This window comes from Octodon degus, unplaced genomic scaffold, assembly GCF_000260255.1.
Source record: "Octodon degus isolate 3935 unplaced genomic scaffold, OctDeg1.0 scaffold00203, whole genome shotgun sequence".
In the NCBI taxonomy this organism is placed as follows: domain Eukaryota; kingdom Metazoa; phylum Chordata; class Mammalia; order Rodentia; family Octodontidae; genus Octodon; species Octodon degus.
The window spans coordinates 852,299-871,986 of NW_004524779.1; the positions used below are offsets into that span (position 1 = coordinate 852,299).

Sequence of the window (19,688 nt, forward strand, 5' to 3'; positions counted from 1 at the left end):
AAAAAAAAAAAAAAAAAAAAAGTTTTTTTGCTTCTTTTACAAACAATTACTAATTTACAAAAACTAGGATGTACCAGACGCAAGTAAAAGAGGTCAGGGTCAGGATCATTTGCAAAGATGTCTCCATTTCTAGTTTCCTTCTTGATGTGAGGTGGCAAATATAGTTAAATATTTAATTTTGGTGGTTTTTTTTTTTTTTTTTTTTGGTGGAACCGGGGATCGAACTCAGGCCCTTGCGCTTGCCAGGGAAGCGCTTATTCCACTGAGCCATCTCCCTGGTCCCTTAATTTTGGTTTAGTGTTTTGTTTTTTTTTTTTGTTTTGTTTTTTTTGTGAGGGTTTGGATGGTAATACTAGGGAATGAACACAGGGCTTCTGAGATACATCCCTAGCCCTCAAAAATCTTACTAGTTGGTAAATTGCTCAAACTAGCTTTGTGATCCTCTGCCTCAGCCTTCCAGAGTGACCAGGCTTACATGCATGCACCACATACCCTGCTTAATTATGCCATTTTTTCTTTCTTTCTTTTTTTTTCTTGGAGGAACCAGGGATTGAACTCAGGCCCTTATGCTTGCCAGGCAAGTGTTTATTCTACTAAGCCATCTCCCCAGTCCTTCATCACGCCATTTTTTTACAACTATACACATAAGGGCTGGCCAGATAGCTCAGCAGATTAGAACAACTGCTTCAGCAGGCACAGAGACTAGGTTCGATCCCCAGCGTGCTGCGCTGTCCCCATTCCCAGGGCGTGATGAGAGGGCAATAGAGACTGGGCGTGGTGGCATGAGCCTATAATCCCAGCGCTTAGGAGGCTAAAAACAGGAGGGTCACTACAAATCCGATCTGTGTAGTGAGACCCTGTAGACCTGTGCTGAACACAGCTACACTTATAACTTTGGCTACAAAGAAACATTAAGGGGCCGGAGAGATAGCTCAGTAGAATAAGCGCTTGCCTGGTGAGTGCAAGAGCCCAAGTTCAATTCCCAGTTCAGTCAACAAAAGAAAAAAGAAAAGAAAAAGAAACATTAAAGGAAACCCTGGAGAGGTAACTAACAAAATCCATACTAGGAAAAACCAGAGAAATACTTTAACAACGACAGACAGGAAAAAAGGAACTATAAGAACCGCCTAAGAAAGGGGAGCCTAAATCTAAAAAGACATTTGAGATATTTCTCAACCAAATCTAAGTATGGACTTGATCCTGACAATAGTTTGAACAAAGTGGGGGCAGATGTCCATTTGTAATCCCAGCACTCTGGTAAACTGGGGCAAGACTACAAATTCAAACTCAGTCTGGGCTCAAATTTAGAAAGGTTCTATGTCAAAATTTTTAAGAAATGGCTGAGAATGTAACCTACTAAAAAGCCTGAGTTCAAAATTCCAGGGGGAAGAGGAGGGCGGGGTCAGTGTTTAATCCAGAAAACAGAGAAGAAATTCTTTTGGCCCTTTTTTTCCTCTCTTCTTTCCTTTGGCTTTTTAGGTTCTCTCACTGTGTAGCTCAGGCTAGCCTTTAATTTGTTAAGTTACCTACACCAAGACAGGGTGTGGTGGCACTTGTCTGTAATCCCACCCCCAGGAGGACTCTTGTGTGTTTGAAGCAGCCTGAGCTCCATAATGAATTTAAAGCTGGCCTCAACTACACAGCATGACCCAGCCTAAAAAACAGAACAAAACTAAATAAATAATAAACTATCCACACCAAGGTCTGAATATTTGATCCTCTTGTTTCTGCCTCCCAGCATGCTGGGATTATAAACAGGCACTGCCATATGTGGCTATTTTTGAAAATCAATTACAGTTTAAAAAATTCAAAACAATAAAATCAATTATATCCTTATTCTTACCTGGTGATATTCCAGTTCTGAAATATAAATCTTTTTATGATGCTTATTCATGTATTTATATATTCAATAAATTCAATTTGAGTAGAAAAACATTTGTAAGAGTATTTTTATATAGGAAAACAATCTTCTATCCCCCTAACAATATATCTTGACCACGAACTTGTCCATCAATCTACTTTTTTCCTTCTATAGCTAGAAGACATTTAAAAGCAGTAAGGAGGGGAAAAAAAAAAAAAATACCCATAAATCCATTTCTGGCAAATCTGAAATGAATACAATCTCCAGACTCCAATTTATGGGTAGGATCTATCCAGATCAATTTTCTTTTTTTCACAGTACTAGAGATAGAACCCAGGGCCTTATGCATACTAGGCAAGTACTCTACTACTGAGCTACATCCCTAGCCCCCTGCACAGTTTTCAAAATCTAACTCTAGTTGAGGGTGGAGCACAGACTAGCAACCTCAGCCCTCTAGAAGGCTGTGGCAGCAAAACTTAGAGTTTGTCCCAAAATTAGTAATGATGATGATGATAATAAAAGGGCCGGGGGTATGGCCTAGTATCAAGGTTCCTGGTTCTATCCTTCACAAGTCTGCATGTCATTCAGTCCTTTATCAGTATGTGATATCTCACCAGGAGGAGTGAAACTCAGGTACTTCTGCTTCACTGTGTTGGAGTCATAGAACTTGAGGACATCCAGCACAGCCTGCGGGTTCTTCTTCTGCTCCAGCTTGGTGATGTTGGAGGTCTGCAGTAAGCGAGCCCACTGCTCTGGCATACCCTGACACGAGAAAGCCAGACAACAGTTGAGGTTTGAACTGTTGTCATTTTCAGAAGTAAATCATAAAATACATAAAACAAACCAATACACACCATTTAAGGTCTGACTAAAATTCTAATGGGTCTAGTTTTCTAAAATATTTTTCTACATCTATTCTGTATAATTGTAGTTAATAGGCTCAGCTCTTTAGGGGGAAAAAAAAAGATACAATCAGTCACTAAAACTTTTATGAAAAACAAAGAGTAGTAAACTGACAAGATGTAGATACAAAATGTCAAATTAATGATGAAGAAAATGGCTTAGTGTTTTAATGCCATAAATAAACTCCAACCAAGAAAACTTACAGTAAACTCTCCAGTAACAGCATCAAACCCAACATGGATGGTGTGCTCAAAATCAGATGGAGGAGAAATCTCTGGCCTTTCTTTTTCTTTTTTTTTACTTCCTAGAAAGCATTAAGAAAAAACAATGAAGAATATTCAAACTAGGTTAATATAGCCACTTTTAATCTTATGTTTGTATTTTTCCTCAGAATAGAAATAAAGTTATTGTAGAAAACAGACTTTCTATAAATATGCCAGCTGAGAGAAAACAAGTAAATTCGTTGATCCTGCTGTAAACAGAGGGGAGAAGTTTGCAAAGGCCACTCCTTGTGCCAGCTGCGTTCTTCCTTCATTTTTTGGGCAGAACTGGGATTGAACTCAGGCCCTTGTGCTTGCCAGGGAAGCTTTTATTCTACTGAGCTATCTCCCCAGCCCCTCATTAGATATTTTTTTAACATAGGTGCTTAGTACTATGAAATTTCCCTAAGGATTATTTCAGCAGTATCTTACAAACACTGATGTTCTAAGTTATCATTTTCGGGCTAGGGAGATGGCTCAGGAAAATAAGCACTTGCCTGGCAAGCGCAAAGGCCTGAGTTCAATCCCTGGTTCCACCAAAAAAAAAAAAAAAAAAAAAAATTCATTTTCATTCATTTTTTAAAATTTACTTTCTAAATATGTTCAGAGACCTTCCTGTTTCTGATTTCTAATTTAATTACACTATGGTCATAGAGTACATTTTACATTATTTAAATCCTATACTTATTGTATTTTAAAAGCTGTTCAAGAATATGATTTTTCTTAGTAAATATTCCGGGTGAAGTTAAAAAATGTGAATTCTACAGTAGTTGGGTACAATGTTTTATAAATATTCACAAGGTGAAACTGGTTGATAATTATGTCCAAATCAATTATCTCTTTACCTACCTATATTGTTTATTTATTATTTCTTGCCTATATCTTGTAATATGAGAAACTACTTTGGCAGTAACACTACACAATGTACTAACCATTGTTACTCTCCTAAAATCTTGTTTTGAGATTTTGTACTATTGTTTTTATTTTTTTTTCTTTAAAATAAAAATAACTGATGTCAAAAAAAAATTATCTCTTTACCAAGTTTCAATCTAGTCTTTAATTACTGAGAGATGTACACTGGAATCTCCAATTATAACCAGATCTGTCTACTTTTCTCTCAAATCTTGGCATTTTGTGTCACGCATTTTGAAGTTGTTTAGTAATGCTGTAACATCTTAATGAATTAACTCTATTTATTATAAAATAATCTTCCTAATCTCTAATACTTTTTAAGTTTTAAAATCTAATTTCACTGCCTGGGTTCCAAAGTCTTGAAAACTATTCTTTTGTGTATTTTCCCACTGCTTTAGTTCTTTTAGGTGGGACAGTAAATCCAGGCCCTGTTGCTCACTGGTTTTCCTTAGTATTTTAAGACTTCAGGGTGCCTGTGATCATCATTCATACAATGTGCTGAGTTCTTGGTGAGCCCTTTAAATCTAGAAATCATTTTTGTAAGATCTGTAAGACTTTTTTCTGTTACTTCTTTGAATAGTTCCCTCTCTCATTCACTATCAGTAATTTTCTCTTGTATTTTCCACCTGTGTATTGTTGATCTCCCTGGGAGAATTTTCTTGATTACTTTTCAAGTCTTCTTCCTATTTGTATTTGTTTTGGTAATCTTTTTTTGTTTTGGTTTTTTGTTTTGGTAATCTTAAACACTGATTTCCCAAGAATTACTTCTCTTTGTTTTCTGATTATTTTTTTCTCTTTGATGTCTTGTTTCACAGATTCATTTATCTTCTCTCTTTGAAAATTATACAGTAAATACGTATACACTGACTGGCTTTTCTGGTTTGGTAGTTTTCTTCTTACACTGTCTACTTCTTTTAAAGTTCTTTTTAAAATCTCCCATTGTCAAGGACTATCGTGTTTAAAGATTTTCTTCATGGTCTGGCAATCCCCTGCTGTCTACTTTTACCAAAAAAGTATTAAACGGCTGAGAGATAAGGTAACTTTCACTAAAAATGGGGATGGGGTAGAGGATATCTAAAGTATTTTTTCTCCAGAGCATTCTGTTTATCCAGAGAAAAATCTTCCAATCTCTTGTTTGAGAGCTATGAGTCAGGGTACAAGTATTCTGAAACCAGGGCAGAGGAAAGGAATTCTGTAACTTTCACTGAATCTACATTTTTTATTATGTTTCAACTTTTCCTGACTCCCCTGAAAAGAACAAGGGTTTAATTAAACTGGTTTAATTTCTCCTGAAAAAAATGCAAATATCTTTTCTGCCCATCTCTGCCCACTGAATGGAGTTTATAACTGTATGGCTTTATAGGGGGTAAAAGTGTAGTGCTTGGCTGTCTGACACTTCCTGTGCAGATTTTCAACTAATTCCTGTTCTTTTCAGCACAGCTATCACATCCTCCCCTCCCCACACACAGAGTATTGTGTGCCTCTAAATCCTGAGCCTCTGGAATTTTTAGAAGAAAAACTGGTTCACTTCCAACAGACACTGTCCTCTGCAAATGCTTAGATGATGTCTTTCTCTGCTATTTGGCTTAGCCAGGTGCCCTGGCTAAGCATTTTTTTTTTTTTTTTTTCTGTCTTTTTGAGACAGGGTTTCTGCTATGAAGTTTATACTGGCCTTGAGCTCACTTTGTACCCCATACTGGTCTCGAACTCAAAATTCTCCTGCCTCAGCCTACCGAGTACTGGGATTACAGGTGTGTACTGCCACCATCAGCCCCACACCAATCCTGCAAATCTACTTTGAAAACTTTTATAACCTACCCTCAATTAATAGTTTGTGCCTTTGAAAGAATTAAACAATTGTTTTATTTACTGTCATTTTGATTGGGTCTTGGGAGGAAGAACAGGGACATGTAGAAACATGCTAAATATGTTTAACTGGAATACTCTATTGTAAAACAGTTTTAAAAAATCACTCCATGGAAATGGTAGCGCATGCTATTCTTTGTTTACTGAGCTACAATTGACCTTACATTAGTAAGAAACATCACTTTTTGACTAATGTCAATAGATATGTGCTCACATCATCTTTTCTCTAGGTCTCCTAGGCAGACAGGACATGTGGCTATGAGGAGAGGGCAGGGCACACTGTCCAAGGAAAGCCGTATGAAGTTTGGCTATCTTTATGGAAACACACAATTACATCTAGCATAACCAACCTCTCATTTTCTACCAGACTCACTCTGTGTAATCAAGGTCATGTCCTCTACTTCTCTATGTCCCTTGGCTTCTAAACCAGTATATTGCAGATAAGAGGAAATATTGGCCACCCAACTATAACCTTAATATTTAATTTGTATACTGTTCTTTTACAACAGAAAGGCAAGTAAATTTACGTACTACAAAAATACTCGCTTCTTAGAAAATCTGTTTGAAATCTCATCTCTGGGAACTTCCTCTACCTTTCTCCATGCATGTGGTTGGGGAAACTGCTATTTTCACACCTGACCCTGATTACAGATGACTGGCCCAAGAAGCGACACTTAACTCAAACCAGATCACCCACGGGGCTCCCACATGTTTCTGGCCCACTCCTCCAGGGGTCACATTTATCTAAGCCAGTCTTTACACCCTGAGCAGTTTGTCTTTGGTTATTAAAGTTAAAAGAAATAAATATAAAGTCATGAGAAATAAATAATAAACTGTTGAGGGCTGTGTTTTCTAACACAGAGAAAATCCAATCTGAAGCAAGAAATAGCAAACAGGTACACAGAAAGGAAAAAGATGAATTTTTTAGCAAGAGAATCAATCTTTAGCTCCTCTATTGTCTAACACATGGCCATGTTCTACAGCTTGACAACTTTAAGAATTTAGAGAAAAAAATTAAAGTTTCATATGTGTTAGAGATATATAAAGTTACAGAACATGAAAATAATTGAGAACTCCAGAAAACAACACAATACCCTAAAAATCTATTTAGCTACCTTTTTATTTTTTTACAAATACTTCCTATCTTTTTACTAGTGCCAGCAGGAGAGGTAATAAATAGTAGATACAGTGTGTAAAGCAAAGCTACTCAACCAAGTCTCAAGCTGAACAATGTACTGGCAAGTCGCTACTACATAAAGCAGCTATGGAACTCTAAAAGCCAAGAACTAAAAAGATATAGCTTAGTTTTGGAGAGAAAAACTTCCATATTTCATATAACAAAACATATCCACATCTATCATTTCCATGGCCAGAAGTAAAGATATACACAAGTTACAGAATTAGATGTGAAAGTCACTTTAGTTGGTAAATTCTATGTTCCCAACAACATCAGCTATCTGAATAGAGCTTAGAAAAGCTGAGTTCAATTCCTAGTACAAACAAAAAGAAAGGAAAGAAAAGTCAGCCAAGGCAGTGCCTCACTGTCATTTTCACTACAGAAACTACCAGACTGGTTAAGCAATTTCTCACCCGGGCTACTACAAAGATCTCCTAACTGGTCTTCAACCTCAGTCTCAGACCTCCAACAAAATCTATGTTCCTATACAGCTACCAATCTCACCTACCAAACAGCAATGTGATCAGGACCCCTGTCCACTCCATATTCCAGGAAATAGGGTAAAACTTGAGTTCCGTAGCATGGAATACAAAGCCCCGTCTGACCTGCTCTCTATGCCCTTCTCTACCTTGCTGCTGTCTGGAGGGGACGCCCTCGCTGTTTTCCAATCACACAGTGCTGCACTCAGCTCATCAGTGTGCTCGACTCAAGTCCTTCCTAGGACTCAGCTGTTGAGACCAGCTCTATTCTAGATTTGGAATTGAAGTCTAGAAAAGCTAAGTCAACTGTTGGCTGCTGTTTCAGTTATCCAACCTCGAGTCTTCAGCTCTATGTTCATTGCTTGGGAAGTCTTCTCAAATATTTCAAATTACACAGACCCCTTACCCTAGCCCTTGGTATCATGAGGGAAAGGACACTATCCGCTTTGCTTATCACTGTATTTCTGATGACTCACAGTGCATATTTATATATTAGTAGGCAAGCAAAAAGATTGGTCATGTTGTCATAAAAGTTGTTATGGGATTATAGCACACTAAAATTCCTCTACACAGCAGAGAAATAATTACCAGAGAAAACCTGCAGAATGGGAGAAAAATGTTCATCTACTAAGGGATTAGGACTCAGCACATATAAGGAACTCGAGAGCAAAAAGATGAGTAATCCAGGGGCCAGGGAGAAGGCTCAGTAGGATAAGTGCTTGACTGGCAAACACAAGGATCTGAGTTCAATCCCCGGTTCCGCAAAAAAAAAAAAAAAAAAAAAAAAGATGAGTAATCCAGTTAAAAATGGGCAAATAACCTGAACGGACCTTTCTCTGAAGACATAAACTTGGCCAACATTTAAAAACATGTTCAACACTGCTAATCACCAGGTAGATGCAAATAAAAACCACAATGAGACATCATTTTACTCCAGTCAGAATAGTTATTTATAAAAAGTAAAAAAATAAGCATCAGCCTGGGAGCATACGTCTGTAAACTCAGCACTCAGGAGGCTAAGGCAGGAGAACTGCTGTGAATCTGGGGTCAGCCTTGCCTACAAAGTGTGTTCAATGCCAGTCTGTACTACAAAGTGAAATCCTGTTGCCCCTGTCCCGCAAAAGACAATTAATTAAATGCTGAAGACAATATAGAGGAGAAATTCCTATGATTCATAGAAATATAAGGGGTTTTTTATTTGGTTTTTTTCTTTTTTTGAGAAAGGGTCTCACTATGCAGGTCAGTCTGGCCTTGAACTCCCTATGTAATCAAGGCCGGTCTCAAACTTGGGGTGATCCTCCTGCCTCAGGCTCCCCAGTGCTGGAATTATGTCATGTGCCACCATGCCTAGCCAGAAATGTAAGTTAACAGCCATGAGAGAGAACTATACCAAGGTGCCTCAAAAATAATAATAACAGGGGCCAGGGAGATAGCTCAGTAGAATAAGCACTTGCCTGGCAAGTGCCAAGGTCCTGAGTTCAATCCCTGGTACCAAAAAAAATAAATAAATAAAATAATAATAATAATAACAGAACTAATGTGTAACTCAGCAATCTCGCCATTGAGTATGTAGCTAAAGGAAAGGTAAGTATGTCAGAGAAATCTACATTCTCATATTTATTAGACCACTCTTCACAAAAGCTTAGAAATGGAAACGATCCCCAAAAAATCAACATATGAAAATGTAATCCTTTAATACAGTTGAGTACATTTTTAATCAAAAACCTACCCAATATGCACCAGATCACTCTGTTAAACTTTAAAGACAGCTTTCACTAGGTTCTTCATAGAATCTCATGTGAAATTTCTGTTCCTGACCCCTGTCCCTATACTGGATCAAACCCAGGGCCATACACTCTATCAACAGAGCTACAATCCCAGGATCCTCACATGAAATTTTTTTGTTACCTATTTATTAAAGACTGAACCCAGAAAGTGTTGACCTACACCTCCAGTTCTTTAAATTTTGAGACAGGGTCTAAACTGCCCTGAACTTGAAATCTAACTCCATCATCCTCTTGGATAACTGGGATTACAAGGGCACGCAACCACATGATAATGTTAATAAAAGCAAATCAGATAATAATGACACAATAAAATTTGTCCTGTCTGCAAAACTAAATTCTCCAAGATTTGGTTTTTTGCTTTCTTCAGTATTTATTGGAAATTGAACAACAGCCTTTGCCCTGAGTTACATAGAGCCTTGCCCCCTGACCCTTTTTTTTTCTTAGCCCCTTTTTGAAAAAAAATTTTAAATGTTGAGATAAGGTCTTACAAAGTTGCTAAACTACTCAGGCTGTGCGGTGGAGCTCACTATCCTCCTGCCTCAGCCACCTGCTTTCTGGGGGGAATTACAGGGCATGTGCCACCACGCTCTATTAAGATTAGATTCTTAAGGGCCAGCCAAATACCTCAGCAGACTAAAGTGCCTGCTTCGGCAGAGCACAGCAGCTAGGGTCTGATCCCCTGCATGCCATGCCAGCCCTGCTACTGAGGCTCACTGAGACGTCGATTGAGACTGGGCAGAGTGGCACATGCCTGTAATCCCAGCACTTGGGAGGCCGAGAAAACCAGAGAATCACTACAAGTCCAATCTACATAGTGAGACCCTGTACACCCTGTAAACCCTGTCCTAAAGTCATTTTTTAAAAAAAGATTAGGGGCCAGGGAGATAGCTCAGTAGAATAAGTGCTTCCCTGGCAAGCCCAAGGGCCTGAGTTCAATCTCCGGTTCCGGGAAAAAAAAAAAAAAAGATTAGAGTCTTTATTAATATTAACTCAAAATTTTCTCTGATGTGAGTTAAATATTTTAATGTTCAAAGCACCATTTTTCATTTGAGGTTTTTTTTTTTTTAATTTGTTGATACAGGGTCTTGCTACACAGTTCAGATTCATAATGATCCTCTTGTCTCAGTCTCCCCACACTAGGATTACAGTTGTATGTCACCACCATGCCTGGTTTCAGGGCTGACATGGCAAGCCCAGGGTTCCAGGAGCTGGTACAGCATGTGGTACCGGGGATCAAACTCAGGACCTTCTGCTTTCCAGGTAGTTGCTTAGACCGCTGAGCTATCTCCCCAACCTAGGGAGATGCATCTTCATCTCTATTTCTATCTAGTACTATCTACAAGAGCCACATTATCAAGCTAATTATGGTTAAATAAATCCTTTATCCTTATTCTAAAATCCTTCAGGTTCATTATTTTTAAAAACCAAAAGCTCTGAAAAGCAAAAGTTTCTTCCTTAAATTTGACACCAGAGGGCTGGTCAGATAGCTCAGTGGATTAATGTGCCTGCTTAGGCAGACACAGGGGCCAGCGGTGCCCTGAGACAGCAAATGAGACTGGTTATGGTGGCTCACACCTGTAATCCCAGCGCTTGGGAAGCTGAAAAACAGGAAGGATCACTACGAGTCTGATCTATGTAGTGAGACTCTGTAGACCTTGTACTAAATACATTAAAATAAATAAATAAATAAATAAATAAATAAATAAATTTGACACCAGAACTAATTTAGTGACTTTAACTTATATGAGAAGATTTCTAGCCTTCATCTCACTTTATGTGAGAAAAACCAGTGGTTTTCCTAACTGGGGGCAATTTTGCCCCCCAAAAGGATAACTGCAAATATCTGGTGACATATTTGGTGGTCAACCCAAGGTAGGTAATAGTGACATCTGGTGTGCAAAAATCCAGGAATGCTGCTACCATCCAATAATGCACGGGGAAAAATTAATGCAACCACAAACTATTTGGCCCAAAATGTCAATAGCACTGAGATTGAGAAATCCAGGGCTAGACATACATTTTGATGAAGACAAATCAGTATGTTGATTACCAAAGCTATATTAGAGCCTTCTGGGGACATCATAGAATGTACGATAAAAAGATAGTATTTCTACTAAAAAATCAGAAAAACTGGGGCCAGGGAGATGGCTCAGTTGAGTAAGTGCTTGCCTGGCAAGTTCAAGGGCCTGAGTGCAATCCTGGGCTCCGCGAAATAAAAACAAAAAAGCCAGAAAAGCTTAATTCTAAAGTACAGCTGGCCCCAGAAGTTGCAGACATGACTGGAGGGTGGCTGGATCTTTAGGAGGTGCAGCCTAGCAAGGATGGACAGGGTCATCTGAGAGCAAATGGGTGCTGGATCATGGAGTACATTTGTTCGTGAGGAGCAGATGGTCTTAAGAGTAAGCTGGCCCTTTCCTACTCTCCTGTCACTTAGCCCACATGGGCACTTCCTGATATTCTCTCTCTCTCTCTCTCTCTCTCTCTCTCTCTCTCTCTTTGTATTTTAGTAAGGATCTATAGGGTCTCACTACATTAGATCAAACTCCCAGTGATCCTTCTGTTTTCAGCCTCCCAAGAGCTGGGATTACAGATGCGTGCCACCATGCCCAGTTTCAATCATTGTCTCAGTGTGCACTGGAGGTGGGGCCAGCAAGGCAGGCTGGGGATCAAACATCACTACTGTGTCTGCCTAAGCAGGCAGGCACTTTAATCAGCTGAGCTATCTGGCTGGCCCTCTTCCTGATTCTTTGTCAGGCTGTGATGCTGCCAGGGTCACGATACATGGATTTTCTTTTTCTTGTTTGTTTGGGTATTTTTGAGACAAGGTCTCACTACGCAGTACAGGCTGGCCTCAAACTCATGGTGATTCTCCTGTCTCTAATGCTGGGGTTGCGGATGTGCACCACCATGCCCAGTTGTGTGTGACTTTCTAACTATGAGAATCATTAAAATAAACCTCTTTTTAAAATAAAATACCCAGCCCCACACCCGGGGCAAACTGAGGTGGCGGCATTACTGGTGCCTATAATCCAAGCATTTGAGAGGCTGAAAACAGGAGGATCACTGTGAGTCGATCTGTGTAGTGAGACCCTGTAGACCCAGTACTAAAATACATTAAAAAATTAAAAAATAAATTAAATACCCAGGCCCAGATATTTTATAAAACAACCAAGACTGGACTAAGACATTACAAATCCTATTAATGTCAAGAAGCTATAAAATGTGACTTGGGGTCTCACAACATGCAGATGAGGACAGCATCAATTGTTTTCTTGGATCTGTGTGTGTTCTCTCCATAAAAAATATCAATGTGTGGCCAGAGATACATAGCTCAGCGGCATAAGTGCTTGCCTGGCAAGCACAGTATCCCGAGTTCAATCCCCCATACCGAAAAAAAAAGAAAAAAAAAAAAAAGATATTAATGGAGATACCATACAGTAATAAGCCAACACCAAGATTACTGAGACCACAAAAGTTATTTACCTTTCTCTGTGCTTGAGAATATGGAGATGATTTTATTCCTGGACTTTTTCTCCTCTGGAACAGAGGGCAAAGGTTTCAAACTGTGATTGGCTGACAAAGGATCTTTGCCTCCAGTGCTAAAGATGGTACTGCTCATTCGCACGGGAGGTGCTGGGGGCTTGTCTTCCAGTTCTCCGTTATCAGACATGATTTACAATTAGGAAAATGGCCTGAAATAGAAGCAAAAAACCCAAACCATAGCATTAATAATGAGGTACAAACAGTATATGGACAAGCACAAAATAGTAGTAACTACCCCCCACCCACAATTCCAAATTTAAAAATGTTACCCACTTAGAGTAATGTTGGCAAAGTTTGGAAAAGTAACTGAATGAGAGATGTCACAAATGTGATCTTTCTCACAAGGGCAACTTCCCTAACCAAGCTGTACACAGGTTTGGCAGTGGAAATGTGTAAAAAGCAAAGCAGAAAGCATGGTTACACTAATATCAAAAGCAATTCACCTGATCAACTGATTTGTGAGGCTGTTCAAAGAAAAAAGGAAGACAATACAGTGTCTCAAAAAAAAAAGAGCACATTCCAATATGGAAGAATATATCCCGAGCCCAAAACTCAGAGTGGTAATCTGAGTGGTGGATCCATCTTGAGGAGCAAAGATGACTGCTTGGTTCTGAACTCCATCAACCAACACCCCATTCTGATCGCATGCACATCTCCCTGTGACTGATTACACTGTAGCCTTCGCCACAAACTTTCCTAAAAGAATGTGCCACTGACACAGTATTTAGTCTCTTTGAAAACGCATTCTGATCTGGCCAGCTTCCTGTCTCAAGTCATGCCAACAGTCATACAGAACATGATCAATCTGGGCATACAGTTAAATCTAGAGCTCAGCTGAGCAGCAGAGTGTGCTCATGACCGCAAGATTCTGTCACCCACAATTTCCTTTCTGCAAATTAGGTGACCTCTTATTCAGATGGCCAAATTAGTGGGAATTTAAACCCAATTTACATACATACACAAATATAGCTCGAGTTTTTAAAAAAGTGGATCACATTTAAAAAACAGCAGTAAAGGTAACTGACATAGTTCTGATATAAAAGTATGTTTCCCACTACATATTTTCACTGTTAACTGGGTTTTTGTTTTTTTTTTTTCTTTTCTTTTTTTTTTTTTTTTTTGAGACAGGGTCTCACTTCATAATTTAGGCTAGCCTTGAACTCATTATATATACTCCAAGCTGGCCTCAAATTCACATTAATCCTCCTGTGTCAGCCTCCCAAGTGTGGGATTACAGGCATGTGCCACCACAACTGGCTGTTAACTACGTCTTGAGCATAAGATTATTTAATATATTTGGGTAAATTAAGCTTTATATATAATGTATACATGTATATTATACAATGTGTGTGTATATCTATCTATCTTAGATAGATATAATGAAAAGAATGTTCTAACTGCATTTGGAGAAAATGTAATCTTTGTTGTTTATTTTAATTTAAAACAGTAGTACATGAGGCGGGTGTGGTGACACATGTTTGTAACCCAACACTTGGAAGGCTGAAGCAGGAGGATCATTCTGAGTTCAAGCCAACATGGGCTACAAAATGAGCTCAAGCAAGGCCAGCCTTAGCTGCATAATGAGACCCTGTTTCAAAAGGGCAAAAATAAATAAACCAATAACTAGTACCTGAAGAAATGGAATAAGGATTTTTTTTTTTTTTTTTTTTTTTTTTGCTCCGAATGCCCTCAGGGGTGGTTTGGCTGGCTGGAGTGTTGTGGAGATCGAACTACAGCAACCTGAGGCTGAAAGCTTTGCCGAAGCAGCCACTTAAAGAACTGAGCTAGGGTCAGGCCCCTTAGTACCTGAAGAAAGATACAATTTGAAAAGAACTGAGGGATGAAGAGATTATTGTATCTAACTCCACTCCAAGTCTTAATAGCTTTCTTTTCCTAAACATCAGCAGTTCCCAGTTTGCTTTTCTTTGTTACATACGAGGCCAATGTTACATCTTCTGAAATCCAAACACTGTACTACACAATTCTCTGGATTTTTTTCCCCCTGTATTTTGAGGACAGGCTCTACAGGGTCTAAGGGGTCTCATTATGTAGAGCGGACTCAGTGATTCTCCTGTTTTCAGCCTCCCAAGCGTTGGAATTACAGGCACACCACCACACCCAGTTTCAATCACCGTCTTAGCACATGGAGCATTTGACACACTGGGGATCGAACCCCGGCCACTGCACTCTGCCTAAGTAGGTGCTTTAGTCCACTGAGCTATCAGGCCAGCCCAATTCTCTGTTCTGAAGTTAATTTCTGTGTGTGTGTGTGTGTGTGTGAGAGAGAGAGAGAGAGAGAGAGAGAGAGAGAGAGAGAAATTAATTTCTTTTTTTTTTTAAAAGGGTATTTTTTTTATTATTTATTTATTTTTATTTATTACATTTATTTATTGTATGTGTGTGTGGCCAGCTCAGCCCACCAGGGGGCGGGGCTGGCTGGCATGTGGTGCTGGGGGATTGAACCGCGGTCCCTGTGCTTTGCCAAGCTTGTTTCAGGTAGGTGCTTTAGACCACTGAGCCATCTCTCCAGCCCCGAGAAATTAATTTCATTTGGAATTTCTACTTTTTTAAAATTATTTCTTATATTTTAGGGAAGGGTCCACAGGGTGTTCACGGCCTCACTACTAGATCAGACTCATAAAGATCCGCCTGTTTACAGCTTCCCAAGAATTGGGATTATAGGTGTGTGCCACCACGCCCAGTCTCAGAAATTTGTTTTGTTCCTATATACAGTTCCTGACCAGTTAACTTGTGCGCTGTTAGCAATCATAACATCAGTTGGAAACCAGTAAACCAACTGGTGAATGTCACATTCTGATTAGTCTGAGAAATGGGTACAATTCTGTCCACAACATCATCTATTATACAAATAAGGACCTGATGGCCGAGTTCAAGGATAAATGTCTAAACTGAAAGCATAAATCTTCAAATCTACAACATACATTATTATGCTGTATTTTACCCATCAATTTTAAGTCTTTTACATTCCTGCCATCAACACAAGAAATCTGTGCTAAATACAGTGGACCTATGAATGCTTTTATTTCAGCTAATGAGCTGTCCTAATAAATAAATTTTTAAATACGGCTATTGGTGCATACAGAAGGTATTCATTTTGCATTTCAGTCTCTGTTTCACAACACCTTTTAACATTTCATCTGCTACAATTTCTAACACTAAATGGCAGTGCTGGTATTCTGCCTAATATGTTTCACCTCTGCCAAGACCTTCACTATATTTTGGGACATAGTTTTTACATTGGTTTGTTCCATTTGGTTGCACGGCCATTTTGCAACATTCAACTGGTCAAATATGTAATCACATTGCTGTTTTCTTTCTCATCTGAATCAAGGAGGTCTGCATTTTCTGTGACTGTATCAATTTTTTTGTTTTTAATTTGGTACAGGTTCTACAGGGTCTCACTACACCTATCGGACTCATAGTGATCCTCCTGTTTTCAACCTCCCAAGTGCTGGGATTCTAGGCATGTATCACCATGCCCAGGGGCAGGGCTGGCATGGTACACCGAGAATCAAACCCCTAGTCCCTGGGCCTGCCCAAGCAGGTGCTTTTGTCCACTGGGCTATCTGGTCGGCTCTGATTATTTTGTTTTGGTAGTTTTGTTTTGTTTTTGGTGGAACCAGGGATTGAACTCAGGCCCTTATACTTGCCAGGCAAGCGCTTATTCTACTGAGCCATCTCCCAGGCCCCTGGTAGTTGTTTTTTGAGATAGAAGCTCACTATGCAGTTCAGGTTGGCTTAGAACTCTCACTGTATCACAGGCTGGTCTTGAACTTGCAGTGCTCAGCCTCCTGAGTATTGAGATTACAGGTGTGCATCACCAAGCCCAGCCAGGTTGATTCAAGGGTTTTGTCCAAGTCATCACTGTCCCATCTCAGCCTTTCATTGTCATCATCACCATTATCCACCCACATCACTCTTCTGTTGTGAAAGTGCGTATTTTTATTATAATGGATCATCTTCATCATCCATGAGAATTTTTTTATTTTATTTTAGGGAAAGGTCAAGGAAACTAACATGATTTATCTTTATATCTATAGTTGACTAAACAAAACTCAAATTTAGTATGACCTATGAGTCATAGATATTTCTAATGAAATTACTCAAGGTGACTAACAGAATGGCAATGGTTCTAAGTGCCATGCCACATAAGTGTATAGATCCTAGGAAAGACAAGTCCAATCTTTCATATGATACTGATGCTTCTGCCATCAGCTTAGCTGAGGACTTCACTTCAGGATTTCTGTCTTCAGCTGTGGGTTGAGGAATTTAGAAGATGCTCTATCCACCTTCCTAAAGTTTAGAGAAAAGAGTTGGAATTAATGAAATATATTTTAATTACCATGGACAAAGCTTACTAAAAATAACACATGGTATCACTCTCTGGCTACACCTCCCTCAGCAGCTGCCCATAACTTATAGCCTGAGGATAAACTCTGGCATTTAGGGCCACTTAATTCCAAACTACTAAGTGAATCTCATCTCTCACAAATGCACAAGGGTCCTATGCTTCAAGTTTCCCAAATATGCCAAACACTTTCCTGGCCTCAATCATTTATGTATATTTACTTCTCCATTCTTAATTTTTCTCCATCTTTTTGTCTACCCAACCAAATCTTTCAAGGCCTCCATATACATGATTTCCCATAAAGGTCATTTCTTTTTTTTTCTTTTGTGGAACCGAGGATTGAACTCAGGTCCTTGTGCTTGCCAGGGAAGCGCTTATCCCACTGAGCCATCTCCCCGGCCCCTATAAAGGTCATTTCTATTCCTGCTCAAGTCCTCTAAACTTGAGTCATACTGGAAAATTAATTCAGCGAGTATTAAAATCACAAAGATTAGAATTTATCTGTTCAATCTTTATTTGATATGTGAAAAAAATTAACCCACCAAAAAGTAACTGGTTTGCTTGAAACCACACAGAGCTAATTAATTACCAGGACCAGAATTTGAGCATCCTAACAACTCTCAGTCGTGCTGTTTTCTCTTACTCATGCTAGTACAGTACTCCAACCATTCTTTGGCATTAGATTATAATAGTACATCATTAGCTGTGTTTCTTTTCTCTTGCCCCAGAGTTCAAGCAATCCAGAGACAGTGACTTCACATGTATCAGACAGTTAAGTTCACTGATTCACGGTACTACACTCTTTTCCCAAAAGAAATACTACTCTTAAACTTATTAGTCGTTTTATCAAACTGTATCTCACTGGACAACATATATACCATAGAACCATTTTTGGAAAGACTTGTATAGTGCTCTCCCATCACAGCTGAGTCATACCCTCAGTCTTCTCCCATAAAGCAACTTTGTGTGTGCATGCTGCTTCTACTGACAGCATCAAATGCCTGGAAAGTGCCAAAGAAGGCTATGATAAGGTTCTTTATGTTTACCAAGAATAACACAGAAACAATTTATGACAAAATACTAATATACCTCATGTTTTGCTCCATTACTACTCAAAAATATTTTTAATTTTAAAGAGGAAAAACAAAGACAAAACCTAAAACAAGAACAAAAAAAGAAATATAAGACAATACAAATGGTACAGAACAAAGTGGGAATATTAGCAATGGTTGTTATGTATTGTCATCATCAAATTTGTTGCTCTACCAGATATAGATATGCAATACTGATCAAACAATTAAACTCTTGCTCTTCCTTTCAATAAAAAGAAACATTTTATTTTAAAAAAAATAGTCCCTCTCTCCAAATCTGTTCAAATACTTTTTGCTACTTTTCAGAAACAAACAAGTAGGAGAAATAGAAAGTGTGCCCAAAACACACTGTAAGCTTCTAACAGGCCCATTGTTTAACTGTGACACGACTCAAACACAAACAATTCCCCAATTGTTTAAGCAGGAGGCTAGGAGTAGCTAAATATACAGCAGAAAACGAAAAAGTAGTATTGTCTGGAACCAGTCAGTCCAACTTATGGTAATTACTAAATTTATTGGAATCTACTAGGATCACAGCAAGTACAAATCATATACTTTGAGAAAACAGATTTTTTGAGGGGATTTGTTTTTTTTGAGATAGGATTTTGCTCTAGTTCAGGCTGGCCTTAAACTTACTATGTAACCCAGATTAGCCTCAAACTCTTGGTGACCCTGCTTTGCTTCCCAAACTTTAGGATTACAGGCATGTGTACTACCTCGCCCAATGAAAACTGTGATTTCAAAAGCATAGTTTTGACGTACATTTTTACTTATATCTTACATAAGTAAACTTTTAATTCCTTAGCACTTTAACACACGAATAACCAATCAGACCTCTGACAATCCCTCAATAAACTACAAAAGGGTCAATGAAAATACCCCAAATAGATGACAGATAATTTATCACACATCATAAACAGAAGGAAAGCCTGGTGAAAATGGCTACACAGTAACTTCTGGCCCTGCTGGCAAAGCTATAAAGAGGGAAAAGGAGAGCACATCAGGACTGGTCAAAACATAAAAGAAAAATGAAATTTTGTTTCAAACTCTTCACCATGCCCAAAGCAAAGTGAAAGCAGAAACTCATACCAGTTAAGTCATTTAGTAATTCAGTTATTTTCAGAGACTTTGACAAAACCATGGAGATCTTATACTTCCACTTTGATGGCTGTCACAGAAGACAAGTGTAAAACTCAGTCCACCTAAGCTAGAAATTCTAATAGAAGTTCCTTATACAGAAACCTAGAACCTAAGAGGATAAAATCTATTTAACAAGAAATCAAAAATAAACCCCTCTGCACTGAAGGAAACAAGAAAACATCAAGCACTAATCCTAGCACTAGAACATTAAGCCTAACCTCTCCGATGGTAAGTAGAAAGGGAAAAAAAATTCAAGAAACCCTAAAACAAAATGCAGGTTTTTTTTTAAATTTTATTTAT

The 19,688-nt window shown here is 38.7% G+C and overlaps 1 protein-coding gene across 1 annotated transcript in view; it reads right to left on the reverse strand.

The window, feature by feature from the left end:
• Pak2 (p21 (RAC1) activated kinase 2) overlaps positions 1-19,688 on the reverse strand; it is an 88,852-nt gene that overhangs the window by 43,363 nt on the left and 25,801 nt on the right. Inside the window, exons 2-4 of the mRNA XM_023704763.1 lie at positions 12,729-12,937; positions 2,968-3,068; positions 2,476-2,623 (exon numbers count right to left, since the gene is read on the reverse strand). Of these exons, the coding sequence (XP_023560531.1) occupies positions 2,476-2,623; positions 2,968-3,068; positions 12,729-12,915 (436 nt within the window). The 5' untranslated portion in view covers positions 12,916-12,937. The remainder of the gene's footprint in view (positions 1-2,475; positions 2,624-2,967; positions 3,069-12,728; positions 12,938-19,688) is intronic.